Raw genomic sequence first — 19,384 nt, 5'->3', positions numbered from 1 at the left:
AAGTTTTTAAATTGAAAAGCTAACTGACAGTCAGTTGAGTATTCTATATTTGCAAGACATCCATAGACATCTTAGGAAGACTAAAGCAAAGTCCTACAAAACTGAATTAAGATGTCCTCCAGGAAAGAGCAGCATAGGTTCCATGGATTCGTATCTATCATAGAATACTGGAGAACATTAAAATATTCTTAATAGGAATTGTACCCTTCCACATTTATCAACATTAAAAAAAATCAATATGCAGTAAAGAACTTAATATGGACTTCAACTGCCTTAGTTTCTTCCAAAAGCTAAGAAGAGCTTTGTGCTAAATTAACAGATGATGGGAACAGGTTACCAAGGCAAACTATTATAACATAATACACCACACAACTTCCAAAATATGGTATGCAATCAAAATTTTCATTTTGATTTCCAAGGCTTTTTACTTCAGATAAGTATGGAAAAATACACATATAAGAAGTATGTCACAAGTATCTCTAAGACACTAAAACTAATCGATAATATTGTTTCTTATAACATTCTCGTTTGGTAACTTGGCATTGATATCAATCTTAGCACCTCCTGAAGTTTCATGCATGTCTCTTGACCGCTCCTAGTTTAGTTTCAAAGGTTTTTATTCAGTGAAACCCTCAATATAAATTCCACATGCAGATGATGCCCACTCGAAATATATAATTGACTTAGAATTTGAGTCATAGAAGAGTTAGATAATTGTTTTTCACTTTCTTTTCTTTTGTATTGTAACACTGTGTAATAGTTTCTCTACAAAGGAAAATCAAAGTTACAGGAGTTATAAAACCCCCACTTATTATTACAAGCTCACATGTAAGAAGGCAAAATCCAGTTCTTTATTTCTTGTTCACAGTACATTGTTGACTTAATGTCTTAATTACTGCTGCTAAAAATTAAAAACATATTCTTATTCACTCAACTACAATGTGACAATTAAAAGTATTTTCGACCAAGATTCTCCCTCTGTTGATATCAAAATTGTGTTTAAAGTTCAACAACATCACCACAAAGTCAACTTTAGTTATTATTATAATACTTACAGTTCCACCAACTATTCTTCCCAGTGGATACCATGCTCTTTCATCAAACCAGTTTAAAAATTCATAAAATCCATGGGATGCAAGATGATGTGTTGATCTGTAGTTAAACCTAGAAAAAAAGAAAAAAACAGTGAAAGGGAATAAAAATCAAGAATCTTAGGCATAATGTAAGTCCTCTTTTCTCTGAGATCTAGAAAGTAAATAAACTTCAACATCTTATTTACTATACAATGATCCTCTCAAAATCCATAGATTTTTAAAGTAAATTACCAGGCTTGCAGTTATTAACAACCACACTGTCTCCATTTCCACAGCCTGTGCACACACACAGGTGAAATGTTACAGCCTTTTGTCCTGGTAAACATTAAACGGTTTCCACGACTCTGACACAAAGACTATATTATTTCTGCATTCCTTTTTAAAGTAGTCTCTTCACCAATTTACATACCTATCCAGAATACCACTAAAGTAAAACGAAGACTATGGAAGAATTAATGCAAGACTTACTTCTGAGTCAAGACGGCTACTCAACACATCTGCTACTGCTCTATTTCACATAATGTTGAAAGATGAAGTGATGTAATAGTATGAAATAAACACACTCTAATTCACTCAGTGTCAACCTGATGGACCTCTGCATAAATCTTTTCTTTCAAACAAGAACCTACTAATGTAAGATAGAATCTCTGTAAATGAAATTTCATCTTCAAAGTTTGTACATATTTTCTGCATCAGAAAATTCTTTGCACAATTAAAGCCCTTCCATGTATACCTTCACTTCAGCCTTCCATGATGCCCATATAACACTGACAAGCAAACATGCATTGCTGTCAATGCAACAATATTCAGATTTTCTGGCAAATAATTAATTCTTCCAATGTCTCCAACCTCAAGTAGCATCATCTTGCAACTATTCTAAAATTCTTCAAATTAGCTCATGCTGCTGTGAGACAAGCTGCAGTCTATTTTACCCAAAAGAGTAACTCTTATATGTGCATTCTGAAGCCAAACCAATAAAGCCATAGGTATTAATGCAGAACAGCTTTGAGGAGAACAAAACAAATACACAAAAACAACCACAAAACTAAAAACTCAACAAGCAAACCTTAGACTTACAACAGCCCAGGTAAATGGCACTTCTTAAAGAAGCAACTTCCATAAATCCAGCCCTCCTAACAGATATTCCAAATGGTATTTAGCTAAAATGTAAATGATTGCTTTTTTTTGCTAAAGTCAGATGACTAAATGGAAAACTGTAACAGAGGTTAGATGGGTAACCCACCATGAAAGACTTCATTACAGTTTGCACTCAAGACTAGAAAAGCTTATATGTATTTTTTATTTCACCTATTTCCTGAAAGGATCCATTTACATCAGTGACACACAAAAATTTAAATACTACATTAAACTCTCTTGTGTACTTAGGATTCCCAACATATCACTGGTTTACTTTAAAATAATTCATTTCAACGGAAGGAGGCTCATGTCACTCAAGACTGCAAGACTCATCAAGCTCCTGCTCATTTCAGTCAGCAGAACAAGGCTAATATCTGAACGACAACCACAAAGAGGTTAGAGCAGGTTTTGTCTACAAAATGAAAGGATAAAAAGAATTGAATTTCAAATCCAGATGCCAGCAAACCCGTATGGTTCCACTCACTGAACTGTCACAGTATCAGTCAAGTGATATTAAAAAAAAAAACAATAAATATAATAATGCAGTATTTTCAGGAAAATTGTCCATCATAATCATTTATATAGGATACACTAACTGATAAAACTGTAGACCTTCTAAGGTAATTAGCCATGTTTATATAAAAAATTCACATAATCATCAGTCATTTTGACCTAGAAATCTATTTATCAAAAACCAACGTGACATTTGTTTTTAATAAGCCTGCAACCATTCCCATTTGACTAGATTTCTAAATATGAATTAATTCTCCAGCTCTGAATGTCTGAATGGCCAACTGTAATATGATTTACGAAATGCTGTACCTGTAAAATTAGCCTCTTATCTTAGTGAGGAAGGTTTTTTGTTAATTTGTTTAGTGCCAAGAGCCTGCAGCATCGTACGAGACAAAACAGGAATTTGCGTGCTCTCCAGCCAGTTATAGTCCTGACTTAAAATGCACTGAAAACCCAGACAACACTGCAATCCTAGATCATTAAAAAGGAAACAAGAAAGATAGTGCGTTTACTAACATGGACTCATGTCAATTTTTTAAGTCATGACTGGAGCTCACCCAGGCTGCAGATGTTTACTCTAACAACATTAAAAGATAAGTTAAAAATGAAATAGGCAAGAATACATATTGACATTCTCCTCAAGTTTCAAACGAGTAAAGCTTCAGAAGTGACTTCAGAGGGAAGAGAACAACTGTCTTGTGCTTTGGCTGCAACCCATTATGTATGTAATTAGAATGAATTACCACTCAAAACTGAAATCCAACGTAACAGCATTTATACTTTTACTGCTTGAGATGAATGAATTTAATCTTCTCCTAAAACACCTTTTGTTAGATACAAATCTATTGACCCCTCCTTTTGAAAGGTGATGGATTCTTCTATAGTAGGTTGATTTTTCAACTGTGAAGTGTCCTATAGGTAGAGCAAGAAACAGCCTTCAGACTAGAGATATCTAAAACAACAGTATTTAGAAGCTTAACTACAGAACCTCACTGTGACTTCAGAAGAAAAAAAGAAAGTTCTAACTTCCCCTTCCACTGGGTAACTTGCTAGCAAAAATAAATATGTGAATACAAGCATAAGCATACGTAAGACAAATCTGCTGAGTAATGCTGTGCAAGGGCCAGCTTTAGGTGCTGACAAAGCAGCAGTGGTGGGCAGTGTGCCAGACAGCTGAACACGACACCCAAATTATGCTTTGATAATACTTCCCTGCTTCATCCTGATCTGCTCCTACAGGGACAAGCCTGAACCTTGTAAAACTGTTTCCCTTTCACCAGAATGGAGAGAGATGGTAACAGCATGTACTGCAAACAGTACTCCAGATGGTTGTGGTCAGCAGCTCTGTGTCCAAGTGGAGACTGTTCACAAGTGCTGCCCCCAGGGGTCCTCTTCTACATCTTTATCAGTGATGTTGAAAGTCCAGTGGGATTAAGGGCAAGTTTGCTAATGAAACCAAGGCAGAGGGAAGGGACGACATCTGGAGGGACATGGACAAACTTGAGAACGAAATGAGATTCAACAAGGCCCAGTGTAAGGCACTGCACTTGGCAATGCCAGATATACGTACAGACTGGCAGAAGAACTCAGAGAGAACAGCACTGCCAAGAAGGACCTGGTGATGAAAAGTTGGACATGAACCAGCAGCGTGCACTTGCAGCCTGAAGGCCAACGGTATCCCAGGCTGCATCAATGGAGGGGTGCCCAGCAGGAAGAAGGAGAGGATTGTCCCCCTCTGCTCTGCCCTTGTGAGGGCCCACCTGGAGTACTGTGTCCAGGCCAGGGGCCCCACTACAGAAAGACATGGAGCTGTCAGAGTGGGTCCAGAGGAGAGTCACAAAGACTATTAGAGGACTAGAGCACCTCGCCTACAAAGAAAGGCTGAGGGAGCCAGGCTTGTTTAGCATGGAGAAGAGAAGGCTTTGGGAAAAGCTCATAGCAGCCTTCTGGTACTTAAAGGGAGCTTATAAACAGGAGGGAGACCAACTTTTTACAAGGTCTGATGGCGATAGGATGACTTTTTTTATAAAAAAGGAGAGATGTAAATTAGATGTTGAGAAGAAATTCTTTACTTAGAGATGGTGAGGCACAGGCTGCCCAGAAAGGTTGTGGATACTTCATCCTTGGAGGTGTTCAAGGCCAGGTTGGATGGGGCTTTGGGCAACCTGATCTAGTGGATGGCAGTTCTGTCCACAGCAGGGGGTTGGAACTTTATCTTTAAGGTCCCTTCCAACCCAAGTTATTCCATGATTTTATGATCACACAACACTCATGCCACCTTGGTACTTTACAAACTGTGCTAGAAAGTGGTACAGTGGTATTGTATTGCTACAGATGACACACGCAACCACCCACAGTTTCCACAGAGTGTAAAAAAATCTCAGGGAATATCAGCAGATGAGCCTTTTTGCTTATGCCCACATCCCAAAGGTTGAAGGGTGGCACATCTTAGCCTTAGTATCACCATCTTCACCAGTTCTTCTACCCCAACAGATATCAAAGACTTTTTCCAACTCCTTTCCTGACTAGATAGAGATTAGGCACACCAGGACTGGAGAAGGCTGCTGGTTACAGTGACTGAATAGTATGTAGTACTACGTGACAGGATCATCTTTTCTCCCACCCGCAGCCACCTGATCTGGAGGTATGAACTGTTCACCCATCTCGCAAGATTCTCTTCCTCCCTTTGAGGCAAGTCAGTATGAGAAGAATGAAGAAGAAAATTATATGAAACGCATGTCTAATTAAGAACTTAGCTTGAAAGCCTGAGGTGAACATTCGCGTTCTCAACCCACACTGTGAATAAGATACACGTTTGCTATCAGTTAGCAAAGAAGAGCTCTTAAGGACTTGACTGAATACTCGTGTGTACTGACTTTTCTTATTTTAGCTGACATTCTATGAGGAAAATGATGCTCTGCTGTTTTCTTTGCCTCTTTCTATCAGGTCTGTAGTTTGAACTATCTCCTCCTCAGAGCAAGTTTTTGAAGGAATCAAACAATCCTCTTGGTACGTTTCAGAATTAGAAGTCTCAGCCACCAAATTAGCCTAGTTTGGACCTTTTGGGGAGCACTTCAGCTTCACTGAGATGATGCTCTGTGCGTGGTACTGTTAATTTCTAGTGATATTCCTGGTGGTTTTCTGGCAACTATTGAAGATATCTATATTATGATAGGTAGAGTGAATACCTATACCGGAGAAATCTATATTATAATAAGTACAGCAGATGCCTAAAGAATTGTTAAGAAGCATGGTTCTCATTTTCAAAGCATATTTTAATTTCAGCTTGCAGCTGAGCAAAAGCAGCAACAGCAAAATAACTGAGCGGAGGCAGCGTTTCTAGTAGTAGCAAAATTAACTTGAAAACTTAACTAAGCAGCTTGCAATACAAAGCCTGTGAGAATTTTCATTTACATATTATGTACTGCTAATACCAAATCTTAACTAACTGTTCATACTTGAGCTTGATTTTTATTCTACTCTGTGAACTGCTTCCTTAATGAAACAAAGTAATGCTGTAAGATGATTAGTTAGTCCTATTCACAGCGATGACTCGCTATATCCAGGAGCTATGGAACTCTGCAGCACATCACAGCAACAATTACTGCTATATTTATGAAGAGACATCTTCAGCTTTGACATTCCTAAGTTGAGTACTTCTTTGACAAAAGTGCTATTTAAGGAGAATACACAGGAGATGAGAGCATGTGCGGCAGCAGTGTAGTTGCTTCATCCAGATCTTAAAAACATTTAAGGCAAATTACACTGACAGTGGTGAAACTCAGTTGATCCTCCCGTTACAACAGAGGCTAAGATCAGCACTGCTTCTTGCAGGAATGCTGCTGCCAAAAACGCTACCAACTTCATGCTATGGTGTCCCACCATCTAGGTATTTTATCTGGCATTTATAGTCATTAGAGAATGTGTTATCTCCTTATCAGAAGAATGTGTTGAAATTACTCTAAGCCAGCATTTATAAAGGCTTCTATGCACTAAAAGTCTTCAGCTGCAGGTGCACAAAATTTTCACATCTGCATACTCAGAAAAATGACATGATACAAACTGTGAACATTGCAAGTTATCTAAGCAATTCTAGAAGTTAGATTTTAATGCAAATGTGGAACCAATTCTGCAATACAGCATCTAATTAGAGACCACAAATCTAGATTCTTGAAAAGACTGACTCCAAATCTGACATATGCTTTGCATCTAAAGGAAGAATTTATTCAGTGCAACACTTGCATGGAAAAAAACTAATGAGAAAGTTCAGTAACTTCCACTGAAGTGAAAAAAACATACACACTATTCAGTATCAAATTTTAAAACACCTGCTTGCCTATATATTATACCACATCATGATGAAAGTCTTATCTTCAAATTGAGAATTAGCACAATAAATTTTCCATAGTTTTTTTTGTTTTAATGGAAGTACAGTACTTTAATCAATCATGTAATGATTCAATGCACTACACAGCAGTATTATTTCTCATCAAAAAAATGCTTACTTATGCTGAGTTTATATCTCTGGGAGAGTGTACATGGCCATTTAAGCCAGTTTCAACTAATCAATCAGAATTTTGTACCAGAAATACCTACTGGCAAACATTCATGATAGCTAAAGAGCCTCTCCTCCTGCCAAAAGCAAGGTGTTACAGACTTCACATTAAGAACTGAGAAAATATACACTGAGATGTTCAAGAGCAAGAATCAGACAGATTGTGGGTGGTCCTCAGTTCACCTGAGCCAAGGCAGACAAAATTCTGCAAAATGGAAGAGCAGCCAGGCAATTTCATTTCAGAAAAACCCCCATGTTCCTTCCTTTGCAGCTTACAGATGATTGTCAGCTGAGTGGTTTTATTAGGTCTTAAATTTAATATAAATATAAGACACATTCCACAAGCTGCCCCCATTTGCAACGTTCACGTATAATCAAGTGCTTATGTGATCACAAACCTTTTTTTTCTGATAGTTTCTTTGCTCTCCTGCCACAGTTTTGTTATCACTTTGCACACTCAACTGGAATATCTGCACCTCACAGGAACACAAACACCCAGGAGTCATGAACATGTTAACTTAGCTGGTCTGTCACTGAAGACGTAGTACAGGTTCACATAGTTATTACTGAAGTTGATTGAAAATGCTAATTATTAAGCTAAGTCTGCCAGAAAGTAGAAGTAATAGCTTTGACTGAAGTAGGGTTTGTTAATGTCATAATTTCATCCTTTCTGTGGGGTTTAAGTAGGATTTTTTTTTTAATGTTTAAGTCTTTATGATTTTATCTCAAAAGATATGAATATGTAATTATTCTTTGTATTCTGAGATAAGCCTCACCTAATACCAAGTATGTGGAGAAAGTTCTCCAGAGTACCCTACATTTAGATAGACATAACTGATCTCTGCAGTTTTTGTTGCAAATAGAGCCATTTGAAAAGAGAAATACTGCAAGTCGTTGCTTACAACTCTCATGTTTGATTTACTGATGCAATGAAATGGCAGGATGAAGTTCTGCAGTGATGTGGCCATGTAAGTTCAGAAAATATTAAGGAAGAAGTTATTCGTCTTTTTTCCTGTTGCTGGAATGCAGCTTAGCAACTTAGCTCCTCCTCTTTGTAGTATCATTAGCCTAATCCCTAGTGGGGAGGAACAGCAAACAGCCTAAGCAGAAACAAAACCAGACAGCATCATCAGGACAGCAAGTATTTTTCAGGTGCACCATTCAACCATGCTCAATGCAAATCCTGAATACCAGAATGTGTATAGAATAATCATTAAAAAATGACCATTAGGAATATCAGAACTTTTCCAAAGTGTTTGAAAAAGATTATAGTACTCCTGCAGCAACTTCTTGGTATTCTGACAGCCTGCAATAACACAGCACGCTTAGCAAGTGCTAACATCAGGAATTGCATGCTGTTGGTAGCTTGATGATACAAAATGCTAAAGGGAACGTACATCCTACTGCTTTCAGGGAGCCCAGGACATCTTCAATATTTTTGCTAAATAACTGCAAGCTTTTTAAAGCATTCCATGACCACTCCTTATACTTTTCACATAATATACTGCATATGAAACCACAATATGCATCCCATCATCACTGTAGCGGGTGGATGCCTGTCTACAGTTTCAGATGCTTCCTCTGATGCCTACAAAGCTTTTTTATGACCTTTTTTTTCTGTCTTGCTTTTGAATTATTCCATGTCTAAAGGCAAATTATTAAGCAAAGAGTTAGTTTTAACACAAGAAGTTATACTTTGCTTGAGAAGCCTTTCATAACATTTCAAAAATGTTAAACCTAATAAGAAAGTGATGATTCCATTTCTTCCTCAGACTGTCAGAATTCCCATAGGTTTTGATGATTATTTAAACAGAATCATTCAAAATTACTGCAGGGCACATTTGAATGTTTCTTCTTCTCTACTGGACAAACACCTCACTGCAGATAGCATGCTATGACTGATATCAATACTGATGGTGATGTTCGTTCTGACAGTAACACCTGCTTAAGAGGCTTCACTTCTCTGCTCAATACAACACTAGCTCTCAAAACCAGAAAGGCACTAGAGTTATGTTTTTGTTTATTTTCCCCCTGAGCAGTACTGGGTTACTTTGTAGTGCATTAGCCTTGCATCATGCAGCTCTGAAAGCTTTGCACCAAATTCAAGAACATGTTTAAGGATGGTTCTTCCAGATGAAGCAGGCTTTTAATATGACAAAGGCTGCTTAAATTTAGGAGCTTCCAGATTAGAGGGTGGTACATGAGGATCTGGGTGGCAGAAAGGAATTCAAAAGGCAAATAGCTAAATAATAAACTGAGAAATAAAATATTCTTTCCTTGAGAAATGTGACATAAGAAATCAATGCACTGAACAGGACTATTTCACTAAGAATAACTGGGAACAGAGAAGATAGCTAGTTCACAGGGCAGTCTTCATGGTCTTCTAGTACAGAACAAAGCAACATTTCACATCTAAACAGATGTAGTGGACTTACTGAAGTGATGCTCCTTTGCAGTGAAATCTAATACATACTCAGAAAAGAAGGCTAATTTCTGTAATAGTTTGATTTGCAGAATAAAATAAAGGATGGGTACTTTAAGAATATTTTAACTGTTTGAGAGTATCTCTCACAGTCTTAATCTTTATTACATAATAATCTGTGCACTACAACACAGTGGCAGTTATGGAAGTAGTAGTGTAAGGGAACTGCTGAATCACGGCCTGAACCTCTGATTGATCACCTGAGGTGAGCACTGAGCCACAGGAGCACAGGTGAAGGCAATTCTCCTGTGCTGCCGGAAGGGGTGGAGCCTGGCTGCACCTCTGCTCAGCCCATTTAAGGGCTGACTGCCAGTGGGGAAGGATCTCTTCTGGAGATCCACTCTGTGGGAGCTTCATAACCAAGCCCAGGATATGGGTAAGCTTTCTATTTTCTTTTTGTTATTATAATCTGCTTAGCTTAACTCTCTTGTTTATTTCATAATTATAACATCTTTATATTCATTGATTATAGAAGTACCTAAATCAAAGAGTAGTTGAACTAACTTCATGATTGCTTTCCCCTAAATGAAAATAGGGGAAGCCAGGCTGGATCCAAGGTGACCTGGCAGATTCTTTCTACTCTATAAAATTCAAGATAAGTTTAGAAGTAAACAAGACTCTTAGAAAGGCTCAGCCTCCAAGGTTACTTTAACTTCCTTGTAGCAGTTGTGCCAATACACTTTGTCAACTCCCCAAAAAATGAAATAATCTGAGGTGTTACGGTTGCACACCAGCAACCTAGCTGAGTTTAGCAAGTTAAAATAAGGTGGCGTTTCAACCCATGTACTATTCCCTAAAAATTTACTCTTTAGTACATTTTTAATACATCTGCATTCCTCCCACTGCAATCAATTCTCAGTTACCTGAATTCCCTGTCTAAGCTTTTTTTCAGCTGTCCTTTCTGGTAGTAGTTCAAATTCAGTTTAGTTCAAGCTGGACCTTTCATAGCACACCTATTCAGCTCCATCTGTTGCAATATTGTCTTACTGACTTCTGCTGCAATGGATACTGCAAAAATAAAAACTCTTATTTTAGAGTGAATAAGACAAAGAAAGCATCAGAGCAGAACCAGACTATCTAACAGACTATCTAACTACCTTGAGCAACTTCAGTCCAGTGACTGAGGTCAGAGTAAGAGACCTAATTTTATTTAACTCTACACATACATGCATACATATGCATACACACACATACACACACACATGCATGTCTGCTTAAATTCAACATATTTCAGTGACTTGACATCAGTAAACAAATGTTGCATTAGGCAGATAGATATAGCTACCTGCAGACCAAATTCAACTGTATGTCCACAATCTGGAGAAACCTAGAGATAAATTTAATTATGCCCCAATTGAACAAGCTGAAAGGAAAAAAGCATGAACGTAGTCCAAACTGCAAATGAGCAAAGAAGGGTAAAAAGGCAATGCACAACTCTAGAATGGCTTGTACTAATTACACACCCAAATTTAACTGTGGCAGTTATCCTTCAACTGAGCTTTGCTAGTTAAAAGTCATGCAGAAGTGCTCTTAATCTGCTCCAGTGCCCAAATCAGATAATTAGCTTGAATCACAGCTAAAAGCATACTGCTCTAAAGATGATTTAAACTATTTCACCTGATTTTTTTTCCTGAAGCAGATTAGAAGCACTCCATAATCCATTAACACAGACCAGCACAAAGGATGGCAGCCTCTAGATGAGGGCAGAAACCATTGCAGCTGTTTGCAGAGTAGCTACACAGACATTCCCATGCTGAAGGAAATCAGTGTGGAAACAGGAGGTTACCAATAAGATAAGCAAAGACCAAGAAAGCAGATGATAGAAAGTGGTCTTTATCCTTCCCTGAAATAGACAGATAGGAATTTATCTTTCAAACTGTACTTTGCATTCCTGATCCATATTCACTGTCAGATTTATTGTCAGAAGTATGGCAAGAAGAATTTAAAATTACTTCTCCCCTACATCTATTTTATATCTTTCATACTGTTTCCAGTAAATCTAAATCAAAACAAAAATGCAAGTTTTCACTGAATTTTATTCAACATGTTAACAACTGCACCTAACAGTTACCACTATTTCTTTACAGACTATGCACAAGAATCACAGAAGTATGATAATAAAACATGATTTGCTTTTTATTAGGTAACCTCACAGAAGCATTACAGATTAAGTGTACCACAGTGACTACAGTGCTTAGCAGTTAAGAGAGTATTTATAATTAATATTAAATTCCTGCTACGTACAATGTGAAATTAAAGTTGCATGTTTGTGTCTCATTACACAACTGATTTCTAGTATTCTTTTGTTTCACTATATTGTAACTATCAACTTACTCGCCTGTGCTCCTTTTTTGCTTTAGATAACCAGCCAAATCCAATTCTTGTTTAAAATGTGACCTAAAAGGTGTCCTTAAAAGCAAGTAGAAGAAATGGATGTGGGGCAATAGTTTTAAAATGAGAGAGGCTTAAAATTATAGAGGCTTAAAATTATAGACACTCTTTGAAGCTGTGATGCCTTTCTAGCACAAATGCTGTCACAGAAATATTCAGACTGTACCCATCTTTCCATCATATGCCCAGAAGCATGTTCCAAAACACATCACCTCCTTGTCAGGCTGGCTGCAGTAATGTACTACTTGCTGGTAATATCCCTTCTGTCCTATATTACTGAACAGTAAAAGATTTGGGTTTAACTTCTAGTGTCACTTTATTAAGTGGCAGGCCCTGACTCGAGGTGCTGTGTCTTGCCCTTCTCCCTCGCTGCCTTGTAAACTGGGTTAAGGTAGAATGAACAACTGGTTGCACATGAAACAGAATAGGGTAAGGGGGGATACTAAAGCAAGAGGATCAGCTGCAGTTCAGGCAGGGAAGAAAAGAGTATATGGCAGTGGATATGTGAAAGTTGTCAGGAAATTCTCAGGAGATGGTTCTGAGGTCACATAATACTAAATCTTCTCTTTACTCACTCTCCAGAGATGAATTAAGTTGGCCTGTTCCAGGCCTTTCCACACTTCAATCCCCACCAGACAGGATGCTCTCTCAACTTTCCACAAATGTGCATTTAAATTAGAAGACAGAGTGCCTAGAGTTAGCCTTGCTAATTCAGAAAAGGGGCTCAGATCTAGGTGTCCAGCATCCCATGTAACCATTCAACCTTATTTCTGGTGGAACATTAAAACAGCACAGTCAAAGAGCTTTAGCAGAACTATTGATGTGCTCGCCCCTCAGTAAACTGCTTGTTGGTTAGGGAACTCATGGATACCTGCGGCCAAATGAGGATAGCAGACGTGACAATACAGCAGCTCACTGCCACTGGAAAGGGGAGTTTCCCTCTTCCTACATCCAGCCGCATTCCCTGACACCTGCACTTATCAGATTCCTGTCAGTTGCTTTATTAGCATGCTAGAAAATTATCCCAAGAAATATCCAATAGATGATGGCAACTTCAGGAACTCCACCTACTTAGACACTGATAGGGTCATCCAAACCACTCGCAATAAAAATCAGGCTTTCCTTTAGGAAGATGCAAGGAATGTGGGTAAAGAAGCAGTGCATTACAAGATTAAAGAACTACAGGTTCTTTGGCTCCTAAACATGTTTAGCCATAGCAGAACATTTACATTTGTCGTTACCAGCAGAAGAAGGACACTGACCTGAGACATCACAAATTAAGACACTGTCACAAATATTTAACTTATCTATTTAGTGTCAAAATCTATTTTCTACTTGGCAAATGAAAGATTAAAACTGCTACAGTGCAGAATAAATTGTGAGACATATGCAACAGCTTTTTTCAAATATTACTTCAGACATTTGAGGTTGGATAAATTATTCTAGTTACCTGTGTAAGATAAAATAGAGTACTGTAGCATTACACAGCTTTTTAGAAAATTCAAACATTGCATTGGCTTTAATGATCTTTATTCTACAGTAAAGCAAGCCAAAGAGATACCCATTTACTTCCACTGTTAACATCAATATAAAGCCAAAGCTCCAATTTTGTTTCACTGACTTTCTAAATGAGAAGAATTGCAACTTTAAGGCATTTTATCCACTGCCAGTGAAAAAACTAAAGGCACTTTGGAAGGCCTTTAATAGCCAAATGATAAACTTGAAATGTTACAGTTGTGAAAATGAAACTGTCTTTTCCCAGATAAGCACTTGAAACAATATTTACAAAATTCCAAGTTATTCAGCTGAACTTTCCAATGAGTTTGTGGTAAATTTAGAATAAGAAGGAAAGACATTCAAGACACGCAAGAGACAAAAATAAGAGCTGGTGCAGAAGACATGCAGAAAGGTATTTAGGACAAGTTGGCTTGTTCTGTTGTTTTGCTTCTGCCTCAGCAATGTGCACTGCTGTATTTGCAAATCCTCTGCTTGTAGCAGGCAAGCATTCAGGCCAAAATGTGGTCTTTCTAATCAACTCTGTAATCAAGCAGGTCCTTCTCATTCCTTTTTCCTTCAAATATGCCTTTATTGTGAAGACTGAATAAAAACGGAAACAACAAAGACAACAAAACAACATATTTCTTGGAGCTAAAGAAGAAGGGAGCTACAATTTATAGAATAATAATTGCAAAAACAAATAAATAAATAAAAAGCATTGGCAATTGAGCGAAGACTAAAAAAAGTCACATAAAGTAGATTGCCCAGCCACCTATGCTAGAACAGTTTGAAATGACATAATGACATGCTATTTTTCCTTTCTTCAGAATTAATTTACCATTCAAACAGGACAGATAGTACCCATGAATGAGATGCATTCAGTGAGCCACTTTTCTGAACAAATGCAAATAACAGAATTGCTGCTTTACATAGTATTAAGAATGCCACCAAAAATCCACAACCAAACTCAAATCCCCAGTGGCAATACTGTTTCCTGAGGGTTTTGTGTGTTGGTTTTCCAGTGAGGAACATTATTGCAAAGGTGTATTGCAATTCTATCTCCATGGATTATGAGCTGAACACAACTCTGAAAAGCTCTTTAACTAACAAACTAAATAAATGCTGTAAATAAAATGCTGTAGAATGTGGTAAGAATAACATCCAGGAATAATTCTCATCGCAGTTCCCATATTCTAGTCATTTCTATTAGACAAGCTCTTTAAAAAATAAGATCCAACACTGAACTTGGGTCTCCACACCAAATATACACTTTAAATGCCACTTTCTGCTCTATGAAGCTCTCATCCGCAAGTACCCAGTTACTTCTTGATGAAGAGAGACCATTTCTTCTGCTAAAGCACAGGGATGTTGCCTCACTTAATAGCAGGAATTCTGAAGTGTAGGAAGAACTCAATTTTCCATATGCCAAAGGAGCTTTTACCAAGAGAACACTGACATAAGAGAAATAAGGAAGCTGAACTGTTCTGTTTGTATCCACGGCCATAAATTAATTCCTTCAGCCGTTTCAGCTTCTGTAAGGTGTGGTGTAATGTTAGGATCCATGTAGTGGTACTTCTCAAACCCAGACCTATCAGCTACTAACATTAAAAACGTCTCAGCTTGATTCCCAGCAACAGTTCAGATAAAAATCATAAGCTCTGCTCAGCTGTGTGGCTGAAAATGAGTCTGTTGGACACACTGCAGATATGGAACACAGAAAGACTACAATAACAGTCCCACTTCTTACTTGTCCCAAGTTCACTTTGTTCTCCAAGCACGTGGTAAATCTGATGGCTAGAAGTTTCGCTAAAGGACTTTACAATAGTAATAAAAAAATCCGTGCATGCCCTGCTACAGAGTACAGATTGCAAAAGCAGCAGCTTTGCCAACCCTGCTAAGTAAAAGGAAGCCCTCCGGACTGGCGCTAAATGTCAGTGTAAATGTACCTCAAAGTGCTTGCAAGAACAGAATTTTCAAGAATTAAGCAGGAAACTTTCTGCAGCACATCCACAGACATCCATTAAATGGGAAAGAACCTGTCTGCTTTGGGAGAGATGCTTGTGGAACAGCAAAGACATTCAAACACATCTACCCCCAGCCTATTTTTGAGTACCTATGGGATTTCAAATTTTCCTGCTAACTTTGTTGTCTGAACCTGCCCCCACAAATCCACACCTCAAATTCAACCTGAGTCAGATTTAAAACATGAGAGTTAAGATTACTTTTTGCCAAAACCAGGGGCTGCTAGAATTATGATAGGAAGCAAAAGAAAACCTTTAAAAGCCACCCTTGACCTTCTGTAATGAAATCAACTTTCCGTTTAAAAAACAGAACATATTAAGCTGCTCAAGTACTAGAATGCCTGCTAAGAGAAGTCCATTTAAGGATTTTCATCATAGCAGTCACTCAATAACACTTGACTAGCTAAAGCATTTTTGAAGACTATTTTAAAAAAATCACACTATTAAAAGCTAAACTCATTGGTTCAGTTTAAGCCAGCCTACAAAACTGATACATTTTGCTTTTCAAGTTTCATTCCACAGATCAATAGAAGGGTGGGCACTGTGCAAGCACTGTCTCATCTCCCATGTTTTCCAGGAGATGCTGTAAGGACAGTCTCTCCGCACACTCCCTCTGCATTTTATCAGTGCTGTTCCTCTTACCTTCTCATCCATAACCCCATTATTGCAAGCATATGAAGCTTTCTACCCTATTAAAAGTTGGGCTAGTGAAGAAAGAAACAATACCAACAGTAAATGTGATAGAAAACGATAGGAGAAATGGAACAGAGCTACATGAATGGCAGACACTTCAAAACCACAAGGGGAACTGCTTTTAGCTTCTTTGGCCTACAGCCTGGTAAACTTTGAGCCTTCCCACTCAGAGTCTCTCTGTTATACTTGCAACTTTGCCCAACGTGTCTTCGTCAGACTGTACTCCTTCCATTAAATTTCTAATACTTACAATTTTCTGCAATTTCCTAAGCAACAGAAAAGTCCAATACACTCAATTTCACATCTTCTTGTCTTGGTACCATATCAACCTTCTTGAGAAGATTGCTTCCAAATGGCCAAGTATCTATACATGGAAAGGCTGTTCAAGTCCCTGGTCATTGAGTAAGTAGACTTACTCAATCTAGAAAGTGCTAAAATCCAACGGCCCTCCTTTGCTGACAGGATTTTGAAATATATTCCTATCAAATGGAAACAGAATATTTCTCATTTTGTAGAATCTAAAGGCTTGTGAATGAAGAAAATATAATAAGTTTTTAACATTAATTTCTTGACATTTTCCAGCATCTCAGAATCAATCCGATATATCAATCCAATAATTCACACTGAATTGGAACCAAATGTTTTCCCAACGTCTGGAAGTTGTCAAAGATTATAAACAAGAGGAGGTGGTTGGGAAAAGAATGTTAAAGTGGGTGGGAGATGCTTCCTAAACAGATCTGCAATCACTTGCTCACCTCCCGTAAGATTACAGGATGGGGTGAGAGCGTCCAGAATGGCAGCAGTTTGGAAATGATGGTGCCTGCCACCACTCAAGACCAACACATTTACTGTGTGACTTGCTGTCCGGTTGCCCATCAAGAAGAGCCACCAGCAGGTGAGCAATGGGCAGATGAATTACCTGGGTAGGCCACATCCACTCATAGCTTACAGACACGGCGATATGTTAACTGAGATTATCTACTTTATAAACACATCGTCATTCTCCATAGCTAATTTTTCCCCCTTATGAACACTTGTTTAAGGTTCCATCATTCACTGCTACCTACCTTTCTCTCATCACTCTTGTTGCTCCACTCTTAACATGCTGTTTCTACATGTACGCACCTTTATCCCAACCTGATTTTATCCTGTAAAATCAGTTGCTATTTGCATTCTCTCCTCACGCTCATGAATAAATAAAAAATAAAGAGACTAAAATGCAATATAAAAATTGATTGTGGGCAGGTTTGGAGAACTAAAATGCTACACTATTTTGACAATTTTCCTCACTGAATCAACTCACCATGAGTGCTTTACAATATGCACAAAGGAAAAAGCAGGACTGCACTGTAGGTGACAGGAGAACTTCTACTCCAAAAAGCAACCATCAGATCAGCAAACTACAATGCAAACCTATAGCCTTGCTCTCTCCCAACAAAATCAATACATTAACACAAACTTCAGTGTTTGATCAACTCTATACACTTCCATGTTTACTTGAGTCACACTCTGGATTTTAATGAAGATTTCATATTTTAGTTAAATGTGTTAATTTATGTTTCCATTAATATAAAGTTCCTAACTGCTCAAGAATCCATCAAGTGTACAGTGCTTGAGCCAAGGGAAACATCTGTCTGTGCTCAAGGTAAAATCCTAATTTCCCTCAACCTGCCTACCTCTGAAATGCCATCACACTGGCCTTACTCTTATTTTTGCCAGTTTATTGCCAATCACCACAGTCCACTAACAGCAGCTGATGATATCAGTGATGAGAAAGTAGACTTTTATTGTGTATACAAACCACACTTCCCCATAGCACAATTATGTGAAGTATGATACAACAGCTGTCGCAATGACAGAGGGTGGTTTGAACTGAACAGTGGTGCCAGGTTGGAAGAGGTAAAGATGCGCACAAGCTTGCAGCAATGCTGTTCAGCACCAGAGCTGGTAGGACACAACATGCCTGGAAACAGGAGGCAAACCTGGCTGACAAGATCACGCTGGTGCTGCACGGCACGTGTGAAGACGTCTCGTGCTCAGGCACAAGAGTTTCCGCGTTCCTGTTTCAGCCAGCTCTTTTAGTCCTATGGTAACTGAGTTTCCAAGTCTAGTGTTTAGAAAGCTGTTAAAATTCTCAGGAAAGACAAAAGTTTGACTTAATGCCATGGGATATGATTAATGATTCAGATACGTTTCTCACATGTGACAGCTGTGAGAGCTGTGCAAACAGAACGAATGGCGCTGTTTTGATAGCACTCACTGAAGACTACCGATGCACCACAGGTTGCTCCTGCTTTAGTCAGTAGCAGTACCAGTGTGTGGCAGGATGCAACCGTATTGGTAGACTTATCTGCCTCATATGTGTACACGCTCAGCTTATAGAGGTTACTGTGAGTACGTGTGATGTGAGCGGCTACGTGACATAGCGTAGCAGCAGGTTGGGGTTGCACACTGGATGCAAAGCAGCAGGTAAGGGGTAAAGCAGTCCCCGTTCTGCTATTCTGTAAGTCTGGTTGCCTTGGTTGGGCAGCCATGGTGGCACTTAAGGCAACACCTGAAAAGAGGAAGGAAGAAGCTGGACAGCTGGGTTAAGCGCAGCTGTACTTTCATGAACACACCTCACTGCACACTCAGAAGTGCGTAGCACAAAAATGATGCTCTTGGTTCACCCAGCTGCCAGACTAACCAACCCATGAACTAAATTTTAGGCAGAAAACCTGTCTACCCTAGTGCATACTGGAACCACTGCCCAAGTTTCAAGTTCTTGGTCTGATAACAAAATTCAGAAGTGCTGAAGGCTTTGCCAATAGCCAAGAATAGCTTCCAGTCAGTGCTGACTGACTCCACACATCAGCTCCCAACCCAGGAGCTGACAAAAATTACACATGTTTTTCACAGTCTCTGGACCAGCTGAAGCATGGGAAGTAAACAAAGCATGGGAAATAGAGTGGCAATACTATTTGAAAGAGGTATTCAGCGTGAAAGAAAACAGTAATCCCAG

The 19,384-nt window shown here is 38.6% G+C and overlaps 1 protein-coding gene across 1 annotated transcript in view; it reads right to left on the bottom strand.

Moving 5' to 3' along the window:
* STT3B (STT3 oligosaccharyltransferase complex catalytic subunit B) overlaps nucleotides 1-19,384 on the bottom strand; it is a 50,221-nt gene that overhangs the window by 28,283 nt on the left and 2,554 nt on the right. Inside the window, exon 2 of the mRNA XM_010712893.3 lies at nucleotides 1,056-1,164. Within this exon, the coding sequence (XP_010711195.2) occupies nucleotides 1,056-1,164 (109 nt within the window). The remainder of the gene's footprint in view (nucleotides 1-1,055; nucleotides 1,165-19,384) is intronic.

Source organism: Meleagris gallopavo, chromosome 6 (assembly GCF_905368555.1).
Source record: "Meleagris gallopavo chromosome 6, MGAL_WU_HG_1.1, whole genome shotgun sequence".
Classification (NCBI taxonomy): Eukaryota; Metazoa; Chordata; class Aves; order Galliformes; family Phasianidae; genus Meleagris; species Meleagris gallopavo.
This window is presented reverse-complemented; position numbering and strand designations above follow the sequence as displayed.